The 18,890-nt window shown below is 36.0% G+C and overlaps 1 protein-coding gene across 1 annotated transcript in view; it reads right to left on the reverse strand.

Moving 5' to 3' along the window:
* LOC143917661 (intermembrane lipid transfer protein VPS13A-like) overlaps positions 1 to 18,890 on the reverse strand; it is a 35,504-nt gene that overhangs the window by 13,493 nt on the left and 3,121 nt on the right. The window contains 30 exon segments of the mRNA XM_077439243.1: positions 38 to 329; positions 415 to 586; positions 666 to 1,093; positions 2,614 to 2,933; positions 2,998 to 3,464; positions 4,260 to 4,622; positions 4,693 to 4,839; positions 6,732 to 6,931; positions 7,001 to 7,219; positions 7,290 to 7,413; positions 7,491 to 7,716; positions 7,789 to 7,961; positions 8,034 to 8,226; positions 8,299 to 8,487; positions 8,574 to 8,880; positions 8,952 to 9,094; positions 9,165 to 9,326; positions 9,905 to 9,978; positions 10,064 to 10,226; positions 10,337 to 10,595; positions 11,378 to 11,487; positions 11,553 to 11,736; positions 13,264 to 13,472; positions 13,560 to 13,763; positions 13,886 to 14,016; positions 14,092 to 14,344; positions 14,420 to 14,868; positions 16,395 to 16,630; positions 16,632 to 16,684; positions 16,686 to 17,084. Coding sequence (XP_077295369.1) covers positions 38 to 329; positions 415 to 586; positions 666 to 1,093; positions 2,614 to 2,933; positions 2,998 to 3,464; positions 4,260 to 4,622; positions 4,693 to 4,839; positions 6,732 to 6,931; positions 7,001 to 7,219; positions 7,290 to 7,413; positions 7,491 to 7,716; positions 7,789 to 7,961; positions 8,034 to 8,226; positions 8,299 to 8,487; positions 8,574 to 8,880; positions 8,952 to 9,094; positions 9,165 to 9,326; positions 9,905 to 9,978; positions 10,064 to 10,226; positions 10,337 to 10,595; positions 11,378 to 11,487; positions 11,553 to 11,736; positions 13,264 to 13,472; positions 13,560 to 13,763; positions 13,886 to 14,016; positions 14,092 to 14,344; positions 14,420 to 14,868; positions 16,395 to 16,630; positions 16,632 to 16,684; positions 16,686 to 17,084 — 6,849 coding nt within the window.

An 18,890-nucleotide genomic window follows, 5' to 3' on the forward strand; every position in this document is an offset into this window, starting at 1 on the left:
ACAACCTCATATATAAAATCTTAGCACATTAGATTACTTGAAGGGGAGATCTCAACAGGATTTTTTTATTCTTGTATTTGGAATCGGTACTCAGCATCACGTGGTATCTCGTATTGTTTTTACTCGGTTGAAGTGTGTGCAGTTTGTTGACGGCTCTTTGCGGACAAACTATTGTCAAATCGTCAAAATTTTTCACTTTGATCTTAAGTCTTTCATCAGTTATTTTCCTGTAAAGTTGAGAGACTGGATCTAACGGAAACTGGAGTGTTGGACTGAACATCGGTTGAGGCGTAGGTGTGCGAACTTCAGAATTGAATCCACCTTCAAATCTAAATAAAATAAAATAAGTAGATTAAATTTGACACAAATAGAAGAATTTGGGGTCTGACGGCCACCGAAGAATTTGATAATTACGTTTCCCAGTCGTGATCAGATCCTGGAGAGCTCAAATTTCTTCCATCTATGCTGTTCGCTGGACTGCTGGGACAACTATAGTCTTTATCATAGTTGGCAAAAGCTATTACGCGATCATTTCCAGCAATGTCCATTTCGGTGTGTGATATCAATTCAACTTTGGATCCAGGTCCTTAAAAGTACACAAAATATTAGTTTGACATACAACAATATATATACATTTCCAATGTACATAATACGACGACACATACCGATGTCATTAATCAAATTGATGAGGCTTTCAAAGTCGACACCCATGACATTGTGATAGTCAGACATGGGTATATCTCTCTGGACAAAGTGGGTGGCCAGGCCGTATAAAACTTTCATCGATTGTGGTGTGAGAGTCAAGTTCAACATGTCTCTGGAGTCGATCATTATGTAGGTGGCCATTTTGTCTGTCGTGTTTTCAGATTCGAGACCAGAGTCGATGCTTTCGGCCTTCATTCCCAAGTTGAAATTGGCACTCTTCTGCTCATTTCCAGCGCTGTCTGTCATCGTGAAAGTCTGTGGTGATTTTTTGAATTTGACTCCAGCCTGAGGTGATGGTTCTTGGTCTGAGTTCTGATCTGATTCGTTGGCCGATTGTTCAGCGCCTGACGAGTCGTCGCAGTCGCTGTTCTCTCCATCACTAGAGTCACTTCGAAATGTTCATTTATCAATTAATTTCTAATACTAGCTAGCTATTTTTTTGTGCTACCTTTATTAATAGAGTGTGAATAGATAAAATTAGCAAAGGTGAGCATGCACGTAAAATTCTATCTGCGAATAAATTAGCAAGTATCTAAATACGATAAATTTCGTAACCAAAGACCATCCGAGAGACATGTCTATCATAGGGCTGCCATAATTGTCGAGATGCCGACTGGAACAATTGGGAATTGAATGATAAATATTAAAATTAAAGTCCTTGGCCATTGAAGATCTTGAACAACTTTTGATTATTTAAAGTTTACTTATATATGTATATATTTCGGTTACTGAAAAATTCTAAATACTATTATAGGTGTTCTCCAAACCGAATTCGGGTGTAGTTGCACGTGCAGAGTGCATATATTTCTCTTACATTTCTTCAAATATGGGAAATATATTATATTTTACATATTTAGTACTACACCCAAAGAAAACTGATACACTTGTTTCAGACAATTATACCTTTATATTGTAATTACAGATATAAGAGTGAAAGCACACAGGGAAGAACGGCATGTCGGGTGCTTGGCTCCGCGCTGTGGGGGAGTCTCGCACATTTTTTCAAATGTCGGATACACCGTTATCGATCACTGTCAAGCAAGAATAAATACAAAGATAAAATATCACCAAAAACTCTCCAGGGGGTGATATTTGGGACTGTGTACCGTGTATGCTATAGGAATGCTGCGTTTTTTCGCATGTTAAAAAGTATCTAAAAACAACCACGTATAATTCAGTGTGTTTTCGCCCTAAATCTATCAATATATAAAATAACTTTTGAATATAAATTTTTTTTATCTAAAAGCGAAAACGATATCTTTGCATTTATTATTTCACTTGAAAATTCGGCAATGTATCACATTTATTTTAAATTTGTACTAAAAATTGAAATTTGTGATGACGTTTTTAGCACCTCTAGATTTTAAAGCCCGAGACCGTTGCTCCCTTCACACGGCTCTATGTATACGATTAACCAGCAGGATAGATTAGTGGTTGGCATATTTGAACAAAATGGTCGCGGGTTCAAATCCTACTGGTTTCTGCTAGCCTGACCTTGGATTTGTGACTCCAGGTCGATCGTTTCCTATAGGAGTTTGCCAATTTATCTGATTTTCCATGTGAAATGGCCATAAACCTTGCGCAGAGACGAGATTGGCTTTGGCGACTTGAAATTCTCACTTGTCCTTGAACCCTTGCGGCCCTTTCACATTTAATTGTTTTTCTTTAGTAGCTTTTATCTAACTAGCTAGATAGAATACCGGGACTAACGACTCGTTTACCAGAACATGGGGATACAGATCTATAAACCGGGATATGTCCCGGTCTACCGGAACGTATGGCAGCCCTAATCTACTGACAAGCCTTTTCTGGTATGGCCATTTTAAATGTTACTTTGATAAAATATATATTTATGCAACCAAACTCTACACTCTTATATCAATTTTAAACAATAAAGGCGAAAAGTACCCAGTAAATAAGTGCCCAATGGCTGAAGCGAGCTTTTCCATGGCACCATCTTCATTTTCAGAATCGGAACCGTGATGGAACGAGGATATGTAATGATCACTTCTGTCTATAATGCTCGTATCCATATTGACTTTACTGTCACTTCTGTGTCTGATGAACATCATTCCATTCTCCAACTGCTCGTTCTCATCAGCTGACGTTTCGCTATCACTATCAGTCTTCTTCTGCAGAGAAATTTGTCTGATCTTATTCCTATCTCCATCCGTTTCCGTGAACGACGTCTCATGATCCAACTTACTCGAAAGCGGATACGACTTGGCCTGAAATAGAAGCAATCAATATATACCAAGTAAAGTTTCATATAGATTATGAATCAATTCATACATGGAAAACTTTGATGATGATCTCCCACGGTCTGTAGACATTTTCCTCGCATACAATCGGTTCAATCAGCGGCTCCCAGGTGTCGACCTTTTCGTTGAAATATGAAGCTTGTAAGTTGATCTCGCACTTGGAGTGCATTTGCTTGGACCAATCGTGCATCGTCAACTCAACTGAAGACTTCAGCATCAGTACCGGTATTCTGACTTTAGTTTCGACTTCGAGGAGCACTCGAATACTGGGAATGACCATTGTGAACGTCTCGCTGGCTTTGGTCGAAGGATACGAAGGTTGGCTGTAGTACAATGCATCGTCAGTGTTGACCAAAACGTACGGTGATATCTTTTTCGGAGACCAGAGATCTTCGTTTTCGATCTTCTCGAAGGACTTTTGCGATGTGAAGTTGAAAATGTTGGGTTGCTCTTTATCGTCCAAAGGAGATAAATCTGCCAGTACATCTTCAACGATATCTACAACAAAATATTACATTGAACTTTGGAGTGGATAAACAATTTGAGACAGTTGAAACTTTGAATGACCAAAGCCAATGTGTATTACTTACAGAAAATGTTTTTTCGAAAACTATCTCCACTAGTACGAGTTTTTAGGTCGCAATTTTACCGATTTAAAATTCAGCACACTTCCAATTAACCCTTTTAAACGAAAGCAAAAATAGTGTGGCCAGAGCACTATCCCAAAAAACATGTTTCAATAAAAAAATACTCAATATAAAATAGTATTAACAGTGGGAAAAAATCCCAAGTGAAAATACGTACTTTTGACTTTTGATTTGAACTGGACGACTACATACATACAGATTTTAAAGCTGAAAAGTACTACAAATGAAAGATAAAATATCTAACTATAGATTTCAATATTCATTTTGAACAGGAAATTGAAAGATTTTGAGACATCGACTGAACAACACCTAATATAGAAAAATCGCGGGATTTAAAAAACACATATATATCTCCGAATCTCGAGACAATCAACATTTTTTACTACCAGATTCGTATTCACTGGGTATATATCTATAAGAAAAGTCATATTTAGTCTCTGAACCAAAAAAAGTCGTTATTTGTCGAACAGTGTAATTATAGCTTTAATTTTAATATTTAATTTAATTTTCATTTCGATATTTTGTACGCCACGAGTCCCAACTAAGTTTGCCTTCGTTGGTTTAGTGCGTACGCACCATTAGAAAAGCGGTCATTTATTGATATATTTACCAGATTTTTATATAAATAAAATAAATAATCACATACCTGTTACAGTATGGACCGTAGTCTCAGAGAGATGCACATCGATGGCCGAAATGGAAGCTGTAACTTTAACACCCTCCTCAATGTTTTTGAAAGATTTTGAAAATTCAATATCGCATGGATGCAACACCAAATAAGGCTGGGTATTCTTCAGTTTGCTCTGGAGCTTTGACATTATTTGCAAACCGGACAATGACACTGTGAAATTTTCTCTGTAGGCGTGGTGTGAATAATCTATCAGGATTTCGGTCCTGAAGAGCAGAGCGTGCCCAGTAGTTTTAGACAGGTCTGAGAAGAACATGATTTCCGGCTTGCGGAACTGTACCGATATGGACAAACCGGGCGATTCTTCGATGGTAGGAGTTCCTGAAAATACAACAAATAAGTATATAAATTCATATTTTAAAATACCATCATTTACTATGAATAAATTTACCTGTAGAGAAATGACCACTTGTTGAATCAGCAGAACTGGGGGGCCTTAACGATCGACAGTTGTTATTAGATGAAATTATGTCATGTTTTATGTTCGTATCTCCGACGTATCCGTGGTTTATTACACCACCTTCCATACATTTATCTCCTGAAATTTAATATTAACTTCTCAGATATTGCTAAAATAATATACATATATAAAAACGGACGCGATGTATGTTTTTTTTGTGGATATGTGGACAAGTATGGAGAATAATAAAAAAAAAAAATTTAGAATAGTCAGGGCTGATGAGAGGGGGGGGGGGATAAAGTTCCAGGGCCCAGACTACTCAAGGGGCCCTGTGTCGGAAATCGTGCTTGCTATATCATATTTTCTTATTAAGTTATTTAAAATATAAGAACCAATATATAGGTATGTTTCTAATAGTTCTGATGAATTTTTTGTATATTAAAAAAATATGTATAAGATCATGGGGCCCGAAATTATTAATTTCCCAGGGCCCGGGATTTCTCCCGTCGGGCCTGCCAGGAGTATATGTTGTGCTTAGAGATATTTAATAAAATAAATACACGCGAGCGAGGCACACAACCAATCAGCGAGAAGTGGTCCACATGGACCACTTTACGTTTGACCAATTAGAGCAACGACGATACATTCGGACCAATGGGTGCATTTTAAGCATCCGCTATTGTTATGCCGATTTAATTTATGCACATACATTTTTTATATCGGTGAACGCGATATAAAAAATGCATGTTTAATAATAATAATAGATCACACATCCACACACATTCATTCATCATTTCGAACGAGTGAACGGGTTGGATCGATGAACGTGTAATGCGCGCACCCAGCTTTTCCTATTAAAGGTCTGTTCATACCTATCCAGCATGACCCGAATCCTGCAAGTATCCTGCAAGTACGGACAGTATTCTTTAGTACATTCTATGCCAGCAGCATAGCTCGGACGTTAAGCTTCTGCTTACCGTCAAGAAGGTGCCGGGTTCTTTCCCTGAATGAAAATGAATTTTTCAGAGTATGCTGTTGGTCAGACCTGGATTTGTGACTCCAGGTTGATCGTTTCCTATCAGAGTTTGCCAATTTTCTCTGATTTCATTGTTGAAACGGTTCCCGGAAAAAAAAATTGGCTAAAAATCCTTCCTACCTACTATGTCACCACTATTTGAAAAATTTTATTGATGTACAATAAAAATTTATGTACAATTCATAGATGTCTCGTTTATTTGCGAGTTTTTTCAGTGTCTCGCAATTCAACGACTTATAATAAAAATGCTGTATTTGTATTTGTAATTGACCAGGAAGGCGCATTGGGATTTACCTGTAAGGCCTTCCTGGTATATATGTAAAATAAAAATAAAAATAAAATAAAAATAAATAAAATATGGACGCGCATGAATGCGTAAATACGCATGCGCGAATGGAGTATGAATACGTCCATATAATGTACGAAAGAATACTATCCGCACTTGCAGGACACCTGAAGGATACGGGTCGTGCTGGATAGGTATGAACAGAACTTAATACGTGCGCGCACGCGCCTATAAATTACCTTAAATTATATTTTTATATAACACATATCTTTATTTTAATTCGTGTATCAATTCCTTTCTGAAACAACCTGTTCGAATCAATGGGCAAAACACTCGTTGTAAAAACTAAACAAAATTGTTAAAAAGCAATAGAGAGTATAAAGTGGACGCAATTAGAATTCATCCTTGTAAAAATCATTTTTGTTTTCAAATTTTAAATACTATTTAGTGGTTGTTTATTTACAAAGGCCCGCCCCCACTCCGTAAAAAGGTGCGCACGTTTAGACCGTCTACTGATCGTCGCTTCTGCGCACCTTTTTCAAAGGGTGTGGGTAGGACTTCGTAAATGGAACGACTTCTACTTTCAATGCTCACTACTTATTGTGATGTAGCTAGTTTTAAAATTGAAAGAGCTAAGGAGGCTCAACTTGTAGACTCGGGACTTAAATTGATCAAAATGATTCAGTTAAATAACATCAATCTACAAACCAGGAAGGGCGTCCAATATGAATCTTCCCAAATTCATGAAAAACGGCACTGAAAAATTAAGACGAGTCTTTTCGACGTGAACGTCTATGTTTCGGTCTCCTGCTTGATTTTGACGGAATGTCAAATCTATAATCGGTGGAGTTGATACTGATATTGTGCTGCAGTCGACTCGTTTCTCTCCAGCATGAGATTGGAACATCCTAAGACAAGTAAGTATCGTCATGTCACTGTATCGTGCAAGTATTTGATTATAAGTTTGTGGTTTTTACTTTTTTATGACAATAGAAGTGTCTGGTCGTATGTCTTCTATCAGCAAACTCTGTAAATTTGCCTTTATATCTATTGATTTATCTGAAAAGTAGTCCAATTGCAGCGACAACTCTCCAGTTTCCAATTTGGCCAAACCCCTATTGCAATCTCGCACTGGTGAACTCAAAACTTCGTCAATATCCGTGAATAGTTTCAGCTCTATCCCGTCCAACGAGAATCTTAAACGAATACATTAAATTATGTATATATAAATAATAAAACAATTAATTTAAAAAATATTTTTTATACCTGAAATTGGCTTCTTTTCGCAAGGGTTCAGCTTGTGCAAAGAAAGCTTGCAGTTTTTTCACTGAAACGTCAGAGTTTGCTATATGATCGACAGGAGAACCGGAACTACCTGTTGGTATCGATCCTACAATTCCACATAAATAATGAATTTTATATTTACTGCAATTAATCGAATAAAACATAGCAAGCAAATATACACACCAACGTATTGTCCTTCAGTAAAGTTGTCAGTACATACTGCTAATAAAGTAGACAAATCTCTTTGTCCCAAATGGACTATAATAGTATCCATAATACCATCTATTTCAAACAGTAAAATATCTTTGTGCAAAGTACCAACACTTGGCATTATTTGAGATATGATACCATGATATCCGACAGCTCTTTTAATATCAAATCTTATCGAAACAGGTTCGAGAATCGGTTCCTTGAATTTCAGACAATTTATATAAGCATCTTTTTTGCATAAAAAATGTACATTTGAATTGTTTCATTTTACCTGAACTTCTAAAGATCCAGCCAAAGTCATAACTGCTCTACTGAGAGTCACAGAGTCCAATTTTATCAATAGGTTATCAATAACTGGATTGTGTATTTGATTCATAGAAATATTGCTCTTGTTTAACATCTGTTGAGTGATATCTTTGAAAAAGTTTTCAACAGTCAAATCACCTAAAATTTTACATGAAAATTATCAAATGAATTGAGTTTACATCTTAAAATTATAACAAAAAAAATCCATACCCATATTTAAAACGATCAAATTTGGAGATGTGGATTTTTGAGGTAGTAGAAAAACGGGAGCATGAATCTCTAAAGACACGTGCAATCTCGTTTTCCAACTTTTCATATTAGAAAGTTGCATGTCAATTCCTTTTTCAGCATGTTTGATAGCTTCATTTGTCATTCCAGATGGAATAAACGGTTCTATGAAGTGCTGAAAATCAAATTTAGATTTCAAGATACAATGTATTTTACTTACATAGGTACTTTAAGTGAAGATGAATACCTGCAGATCCATAATAATCTTATACAGTAATACAACGTGTAGTCTTCCGACGTATATTCTGAAAGATCCATCTGATTTGACATTATCACATTGCATCAAGTCACTGTCTTTTCCTGAAGTTCTGTAAACTCTTGGATTGTGACGTACATATTTCATTTCGACAACTTTATCTTCGTCCACCCAAATGAGCTGCGATTTAAAGTTACATTCATCTATACATATAAAACTGATGTACATAATACTGTATTTAATAATGTAGTAAATAGTAACGATACCTTTGAGTACAAAGTCATATCTGAAAGATCATCAACGGTGAAACTATTCAAGAATCCTTTCAAAATCATCCTTTCGTTCGCTTTGTATACACAATCACTTTCCAATCCTCCGAATTTTATATCCAAAAGGTCTGTGTCAGAATGAGAAAGCTTTACACGAAGTTGGGACAACCTGAACGAATAGCTGAACTTAGTAGCTCCTGGTGGAATAGGAGGATCTACTCCTGAAGTTTGGAGGAAATTTAGCAGTGTCACGGTATGAGGTTTCAGTGCTTTTTTCACTTGAAGTGTATCTCTCGTTTTAATTCTATAAAATGTAATTGTATAATCAATATAGATGACTATGATATTCAATATTATTTAGAGAAATTGCTTTACTTCTGTACGATGAATTCCAAATATTTGAGAAGTGTTTGCCACGCCTCTCTTTGGAACGAAACAGTAGCATTGCCAATGTCTATAACCAAAGATTGTTCCACACTGTGGAAGTGGGATTTAAAATCAGGACAATCAGCTCGCACCTGTAAGTTGTGTATAAGTTTTGAACTTGTAAATATATCGTATTGAAATTGTGCTTAAATAGATTCTGACCTTTCTGTACAATATGTTGGCAATCTCTTCAGAACTTTCAGTGGTAATTAGTTCTAAATATTCTCCAGACATTCCTTGGTGCAATTTATCAGTCAGCATTAAAGAGTGTAGGCTTATTTGGAGGGCTGGACCGTATTTCATTAGTGCCATATCGACGCATAGCTGAAAATATTAAGACAAAGAACAAGGAGTATCCTGAAAAATAATCAAGAAAGCGAACAGACACAGAAGTACATCAAGAAGTCAAGAACTCGGTGGTTACCCGGTCTTCTGACATACATACATACATTATATGTGTCATGACAGAAATTACCCCAAGGTGAAGCATATACATATGTAGCTAGACTATTTTTGTACATAAGTACTAAAAGTTTTTCAAACATAACAGGACATATGTAGAATACAATAGAGACATCTATGGAGAGTCAATAATTTTTTTGATCCACAGAAAATTTGCAAGAATTATGTAGGTAGCATTTTATAAGATTCAGCGAATTCAGGATGCTAATAAGTTGAATTTGCGAAACACTGACGGGGAGGATATCGATTTATTAGATCCGTCACAACAATTAAGCTAGAAAAATTGGATAATTCTAGCAGGAGACGGTCGATCTATGTTTTTTATTGACTTCAAGATCTTGCCAGCAGCGTATTTGGCCGGGTTTGGAACCTACGACCTCTCTACTGATATGCAATACCTCTATAAGTGCAATTGCTATAAAAAGAGAAATATTTTATACCTTTCCAAGACGTAGCATCATATAAGGTCTATCACTAGCATCCAAAGATCGGGATATGTTTAAAACGACTTCACCTGTAGTTAAAAAGAAACATAATTATACTAAATCTAGTTGAGTAATAAGAAGTACATATATATGTACATTAAAAAAATAACTCACCGATGACAAATCTAAGTAAAATACTAATAGAATTATTGGGCGAGACGTTATCATCGAATCCTGGAAGATCTACAGTTCGGGCCCAAATTTCAACATCATCATCACTATGATCTTGCGAAGCGAATGACCTTTCAGAATCCATGAAACCGTTTTTTGCACTGGCCTTATCAAAATCTGTTTCCGTATCCCTGCAAATATTTAATTCATAATTATCCCTTATTAATAATTTAAAACTCAATATGCATGTAACATTAACAATCGCGTTCTGCACACTTACCTATTTCGATGCAAATGTGCAATCACCAACTTCCTTTTCAATGTCGCCAATTGGTTATATTTCAAATCGGGACATATCTTATCGTTAACTAAATAGGATAGAATATCTTTGTCTGCACCATCCGAATTGAAAGCCGTAACAGGAACCGTATTGGAAGTCGGAAGTGGAAGATTGTCCATAAACTCCAAAAGGAGACCGATCCTTCGATCCGAAAGATTTACTTTGAAACTTGAAATTGTCAGGTTTAATTTGTGCCTGAAATGATATTTATTTATTTATAAAGGTATATACACATTTTTATCAACACGACATCTATGGTCAACATTGCACATAATTATTATTCAAGGCCAATAATAAAAATCCACCATTAAATATTACAATCACCATAGAGACATCTATGTATAAATTTTTGCCAAATTTTTAAATACTGTAACGTGGGAACACGAGAGAGAGAGAGAGAGTATTTGCTGTCTAAGTGCATTCGGGGGTAAACAATGGAGACCCCCGAATTGGCCTAACAGGACTCAGTAAGTGCCGGCTAGAATTCTCAGAACCCGGGTGAGAGTATGAGACTAACTTAAAACTGTACACTCATAGACAATATATACATAAATGGATCGGGGAAGCTGTGGTGAGCAACGTGTCCTTTATAAGGAGGTACATACGCCAAATCAGATTATTCTGGAGCGAGCGCTGGTCACGTGTGGACCTGAATCCTGAATCATTTAATAAATGCTGTGAAGCTACTTTGGATCCTGAACTCACCCTTACGCAACAATATCAACAAATTATGAGATTCTGTAAACTCAAATTTTGCGAGAAATAGTATATTATTACCAATTTGTTGGAACCGTTTCCAATGAAATCAGATAAATTGGCACACATATTCAAGGTCTGACTAGCAACAAAGCTAGGAATAGAACCCGTGACCACACAATCGAAATAATTACATGCTAACCACTGATCTATGTTGCTGGTTAAATATATAGTATAAAATTAACATGAAAAAATATTTAAAAATAGTTAAAAGTCCATACTTTGGCAATAGTTTATAATCTTGTTTAATACTGTTGGAGAATACAAGTTGAGCCCTTATTTTTGGAATCAAATGCAAATCAGAATCAGCTAGCTTTCTAGAATTTCTCCACTCGTCTCCAGAGTCTGCAAATAGTACCTGAAAAATATTATTTCTAATTTAAAACTATTCTTAACTGTTGAGATGTGATTAAAAAATTATATTAATAATACTTGTATGTTGGAACAATCGGCATGGAAACGGTCGTAGAGTCTCTCTTCGAGTTCCATACAAGTTGCGTCTTCCAATTGATTATTTGATGGTTGCAAATCAGATTTGACCAAGATTCTGCCCAAATCTACTACTAATACGTTGCCGCTCCTTTAAAATGAAAAATTTTAATTATTCAAAATATAGCAACTGCATCAGTGGATGACTGCACTCAATAATTGACCGAATTGGATATATGTATATATGTACAGAAAGCAAAAGAGCTTTTTACATATCTAATGTTCGTGTCCTGTCAAAATCGCGCGGTATAAAGATATGCCGACATAACTGCGCCAACATAAGACCGCAGTGTCAAAGCCGTGCGTGACATAACAGCGCGATACAAAACCACGAAGTGACAAAAGAGCGCGACGATAAAAGTGTGCCACGAATATTTGAAAAAAATAAAATATGAATAGAAATGATGCGTTTTCGAATTTTAGTCGTGGCATTTGATATATTTATGGAAATGAAAAATAAAATATAATATACATAGTTTTTGAAACGAGTTCACATATATAAATATTGTCAATTTTTACGGTCTTTTTCAATAAACAGTAAATCGTTAAATACCGACTATGGAATCTAACCAGGAATACCGACCATGGAATCTACTTGGAATCAATCTACCCAGAACTGTCTTTTCACCAACGATCAAGATTATTTCTAGATCAAATATCGATAGTCGCTTTACTCAGACTTCGATTTGAAATTTGAAAAAACAGCCAAAAAAGTTAATTGAAAAAAACTTAGATAATTGTGAGATTTCATTCGGAATAAAATTTTAATTATTTCTACTTAGTTAACCTATTTTTACAAGCTTCTTATTAGCTTTCTTTCGCAAAAATTGAACTAAAATTCCTACAGTCTTCAAATCGTTTTGAAACTTCCATTTAAAAAGCCATGAAAAGCCATTTTGCGTGGTTTGGTCATTAGATACTAGTTCCTTTGTTTTTTACTTGATCTTTTTTTTTTTTAATATATACCAACAACCTAATATGAGGCTTGTAAAATCCTGTTCAAAAGAGCAAATGGTGAAAATACTGGAACGTACATATGTACTCGTTGTCTGGTCAAACCCCTTGGGTCTATCGGATTTGCCTACCCCCAAGTATGTTAAATAAATAAATATCAACAGAAATAATTAGTTTCACAGAAGGCTCCTTGTACACGTGCCTCACAGATGCGAGAGAGAGGAGGAATTAAGTACGCGCCGCGCTCAACGGTCAGTGTGAGAATGATATCCGCCTTGGGATGACGGCTCTACTTCAGCCGTTATTTTTTTATTTACTTATATTATATTATTCGACGTTTTATACATGATAAAATGATTTTATAGCTAATTACAATAATTAACCTTGCAGATTTTGCATCATTTTAACTTTAAACACACATTTTTAACTGGACGCTTGGCGTCCAGCACAGAAGCCGGTCGATTTTTTAGCACAGCAAGGCAAGTGTTAAACAAAATTAGTATGTGAACTACATATGTATATGTACATATAGCCTATTTCAAAACCTGAAATGGTAAATAGTCGAAACAAATATTGTTTGCAAAAATACATTCATGCTAAACGGTCAATTATTGAATTTGCCTACATAAAAACATAAAAAATTTATATGTAGAATCGTTCTTACTTTTGTAACGATCCGCATTCTGGTATGATGATGTAAGGACCCTTCAAGTCCATGTTGACATTTATCACTTTGTGTCTTACGATGACGTAATTGATTAGAGATTTACTGAGAGCGGCAGCTTTCTGAAGCTTTCCTGAAATAATTTGCGTGATATCTCGCATTGCCATCGATCGTGTTTGGAAGAAATTTATTATTTCAGACAGTGCGTGCTGAAATTCAATCATTTTATACATTTAGATACTTGGGTATGTGTGTCTGGCTTGAAACTTGTCATAAATTGCACACTCATACAATACCTCGTTGTAGACTATTTCTATGGGCTCTAACGAGCAAGTCAAGCCAAAATCGGCTTCAGCATTATGAGGATTTTTCTCAAAGTCAATCGAAAGAAAATTCGTATTGGTATTTCCCGTATAAATATTGTCGGCCGTCACCAATGGAACCAAATCATTGTCAGCATTAGCACCTTCGATTACAATACTTTCAGCCCTTGCTGAAATCTACAAAAGCAATCCAATCAAGCACAATTCTCATCCAATTGATGTCACAGACTGTTCAGTTAGAATTTAATTGCTTTGCAGTACATAACCGTAATTTCTTATAGTAAATTCTCATCACTAACCTTAAAAGCCTTAGCGGCTGGTCTCGTCTCCAGAGACGCCAAAAACTGTGTCAACGTTAGAACCAGCACTTCTCTTCCTCGATTCATCAAACTTAGCGATGAATTGGCCAGTGTTAGATTTATTTTGTGCTCTGTTTTCAAATGAACTTATTAATAATAATTAAAATTGATTTAAAAATCTCAATAAACATCAGAAATAGACTTACCAATGTAAAGTTTAGGCTTCTCTGGCTTAGAGCTTCCTTCAACATATCCGATCAATTCGCAAACCCTCTGCTTTTCAGGACTCGAGAGATGACTCCAAAGTCCTTTGACCTTTTCGGACTTTACGCAAAGATCTACGTTTCTTCTTCCGAAACTGCTCGGACATTCTTCTTGGATTGGACTGGGCGTGGATACTCGCCACCAATCCAATTCGCTCTCTTTAACTTGTATGAGATTGGGTTCCTCCAACTTCAACTAACGGAACAAAAGCTATTAAAGTTACATCCCCTCTAAAACAAGTCTCGTAAAAGTTTATAAGTTAAAACTTACTTCAAACTTGGCTTGCTCCCTGGCTATCACCACGTTTAAAATTTCCAGGTTGTCTTCACACTTTTGCAGGTCCAATTTGAGCTCGGTATCGTTGGGACTTTTCAAGGTGCTTTTGTACGTATCCCTGTACTTGTGGTAGTTTTCTCGGTGAGCTTTTATCGCCTGCCACGTGCAAGGTCTCACCCTCTGCTCCAGGACCGCTGCGTAGAGATACAACCACCACTTCTTTGTGTTCTTGTTGACGGGCACTTTGGGATGTAAATGGCGATACTTTCGATTCGCGGTTATCCTTTGGAATGAGTCGACCAAGGAGCAAACAGAGAGGTATTGTTTCCTCGAAACTTGAGCAGCACTGTCTTGGAGTACTGCGTCGACCAACAGACGGGGAACTCTAGCCTCTCCCGATCTGTTTATTATTACTTTGATCTTGCACGTCACTGGCTTCAATACTATAACATTTGATCATATCGTATGAATATTTTTATCCTCAAGTCATAATAATATATGTATAGCAAATAAATGTCATCAGGCCAGATAAAATAGTTAACAGATGCTATTATATACATATAGTGATGATCAAAAATTAAATATAGAGAAAATCACAAGTAAAGGTCTATTATATACTATTCACGAATACCCATTCCCACTCCAAAGAAAAGATGCGTACGCTTGGATCTTGTATTGATTATTGATTTTGTGCACCTTTTCCGATGAGTGGGGGTGGGCTTTCGAAAAATATTATAGAAAGGCCTCTACTTTGTAAATCAGTTTGTAGCATCAAAGTTACCATCATTATCGACCAAGACCACAAAAGTCTACTATTTATATAGGCACTTTAAAACAAAAATTAAGTGCCTGTATAAATATCCAAAAGACAAATATCAGAAAATTACACTGAAAAACAAAAATAACGGATCGGAGGCTATCGATCTTTACTAAATTTAACCCATTTAATTCGAATGTGAAAATGATTTGTGTTGCTTTCTTCTCGCTTATGAAATATGAGCGTTTTTCAAAAATGCGCAGCTTTTTATTTACAGATTGTATTGTTGTGCCGAAAGTGAGAATTGAAATCAACACTCGGATATTTTTTCTATTGATTGCGATTTTTTATTGTTTAAAATACTTATATTATAATTTATTATCCAGCGAATTTTTAATGTCGAAAATATACTTTTTTTTACACATTTCTTTCCGTAATATTTTGAGCTTATTTCACAATTTTTTTACTTAACCACGTTTATAAGCAGAGATCGGTGGCCTAGTTGCTTTTACCCACAAAAAATGGTTCACTATTGTCAATTATTAATGTCAACCTTTTTTTGCTATTTTTTTATTTAAATATTTTTCTTTTTTATCTAAGCGTACTAGTTCGAGCGGTAAATTATTTTAAATAAAAAATGCGGTTACTTATGGTTATGACCATATGGGTGAAGCAAGAGCAAAATGAAGAATGGAGAGCGCATCACTCCATTCTACTCGCTCATACTCGCTTGCAAGCGATGAGCGCCCACCTAGCCTAGAACATTTCATATTTTTATTTGAAATAATTTACCGCTCAGATAAAATATGAATACGTTCAGATAAAATAAAAAAAATTGAGATTAAAAACCAACCTTTGTAAACGTAGTGAAATATATTATTGGTCCAATAAATGCATGATAGCCATTTTGAGTTTTGAAATTCGCTAGATAATTAATTATACGTATTTTAAAGCAATTAAAAGTTAAAATTAATAGAAAAAATACCTATGTATTGATTTCAATACTCATTTTTGGCATAGCAATACTAATCCAAAAATTGCGAAAATATTTTAAGCGCTCATATCTCATAAACAAAAAAAGCCAACAAAAATCATTACCATATTCGAATTCAATAGGTCAACCCTAACAAAGATTGATTAGTCTCCGCTCCGGTAATTAAAAAACGTGATTTTTTGTTACTCAGTGTAATCAATGCATACATAAGTACTCACAAAACTCGAAATCTTCCTTGTGCATGGAAAACTTTTCGAGACCACTGATCATGTAATGCCTCCAACTATAGAACTGCGATTCAGTAATGCTTATAGTTTCCTCGTCATCTAATACAACAGCGTTTGGATTCCAATAAAATGATAGTGACTCTACTTTCATCATCTGATATACAGTATTAGAGCCTTGAGGTGTGAGCGAAGGTTTCCACTTGCTAAAAATTAAAGCACTTGCAATGATTACACCACCTCTTACATACAATTTGTTCATGCAAATACAATGATTCAGTACTTGTTGGTGGTTTCGATGGACATGCTTTGGAGGCAAAGTCCACACGCCAGAGATCCATCCTTGCTGCTGATCGTGTCCTCATATCTGATGTGAACGTTTCTGATGAATATTTGAACGTTGTTGATGATTGTTGTGAGAAGATTTTCGAAAAAGTTTTGCGGTCCACCCAGAACTTCGCCCTCGGATTCGAGGTCTTGCAGAATCTTCTTTTTGGCAGCCCTGATCAGTCTCTTTTCTCTGTCGCCGTCGAAAAAGTGATCAGAGACGGCTGGACCGACGAGGATGAGGATGTCTTGGATGTTGACGATGACCGGCTGCGTGTACAGCCCAGTCCAGGGTATTTGAAACGAGATCTGACCGATTGTGCCGATTTTTACGTCGATCGGAAGGTTCAGTTCGTACTGTGAACATTTTTGGTATTTTAATAACACGGAACGTTGTCAAGCGATTATGAGCTAGTCGACCGGAAATGATTTATTGCATGAAAAATTAGTTTTATAACTAGTGCTTAGGATATTCAAACTATCTATCGAGCATAAATCATTTTCCAAGACTGAATTGATCAACATATTCAGAGCCGAACACAGGCGCCGTAAAATAAAGGGCGCCTAAAATATTTTGAAAAATGTAAATAATAAATATTAAATATAAATATAATTAAATAAAAATACATAAAATGTTAATAAATATTTCGATGACTGAAGAACGAAACATTAATACACAAAGGTTCTTATAAAACGTCATGCTTTCGCCTTTTATCGAATATCCTCGACGAGAACCAACCTATAGAACAGGCAGGGTTTAGGGAAAATTTCAACACAATGGACCACCTCCAGGTAGTTGGAGAACTAATCGAGCGCGCCAACGAATATCAACGGCCATTGTGCCTAGGTTTCGTCGATTATGAGAAAGCTTTCGATACAGTTAGCCATAATGCAGTACTTAACGCTCTACAAACACAGGGAGTGCCGGAACCCTATGTGGGGCTGTTAGCTGCAATATATAAAAATGCCACAGCTTCGGTTAAAAAATTTTCAGGTATAGATAGATTTAGCATAGGAGTAAGACAAGGAGATAAAATCTCGCCCAAGTTATTCAATGCGGTGCTTGAAATAGTTTTCAGGAACTTGGAATGGGACACAGCCGGAGTAAGCATCAACGGTCACTTCTTGAGTCACCTTCGGTTCGCAGACGATATAGTTTTAATAGCTCGTGATTCAGCTGACCTACTTAACAGACTAACACAGCTGGACAGGGAAAGTAGAAAAGTAGGATTAAAAATTAACGTAGATAAGACCAAACTAATGTTCAATACTTATTGCATGCCTGATAGCATCCCATTAGATGATAAACCAGTAGAAGTAGTAAATAATTATTTCTATTTAGGTCAAATAATTGACATGTCTGGTAGTAAAGATGAAGAGATAAAGAGACGTATGAAATTAGGATGGAGTGCATTTGGACGGATGAATGCTGTTTTTAAATCAAAAATGCTACTCTGCCTGAAGAAAAAGATCTTTGATCGATGAATTTTGCCAGTGATGACGTATGGATGTGAAACTTGGACACTGAACGCCAAGATGCTACATAAAATCCAATGCACTCAAAGAAGTATGGAACGCTGTTTGCTTGGCATAACGAGGAAAGACAGAAAGCGGAACACGTGGGTGAGAAGTATGATAAGGGTAGTGGACATAGTGGATAGAGTGAAGAGATTGAAATGGCAATAGGCGGGTCACGTAGCTAGGAGGATGGACGAAAGGTGTACAAAAGAAGTGCTTGAATGGTACCCGAAAGAATGCAAAAGAGTAAAAGGAAGACAGCAAGGAAGATGGGTGAACGAAATTAGGAAAATGTGCGGAATGAGATGGAGTGTTGCGCAAAACAGAGACGAGTGGAAGCGTCTTGGAGAGGCCTTCATCCAGCAGTGGATGGCGAATGGCTGTAAATGATGATGATGATGATATACATAATATTTAAAAATCATTTTACCAATTTTATTATGAATTTGAATATTTCTCTTAGGCACCAATTCACGAGACGGCTCTGAATCTAATATATAATTTTGTAAGCAGTTTTGGTTAGGAACATCGAGAACAAAACAAAGTTTCTATGACGACGATTCGATATATTTTTTTTAGATTCAAATAAATTTTATAAAATACAAATGAATATTTTCTTATTATTTTCGCAATGTTTAAGCTTTT

Source organism: Arctopsyche grandis, chromosome 10, assembly GCF_051622035.1.
Source record: "Arctopsyche grandis isolate Sample6627 chromosome 10, ASM5162203v2, whole genome shotgun sequence".
In the NCBI taxonomy this organism is placed as follows: domain Eukaryota; kingdom Metazoa; phylum Arthropoda; class Insecta; order Trichoptera; family Hydropsychidae; genus Arctopsyche; species Arctopsyche grandis.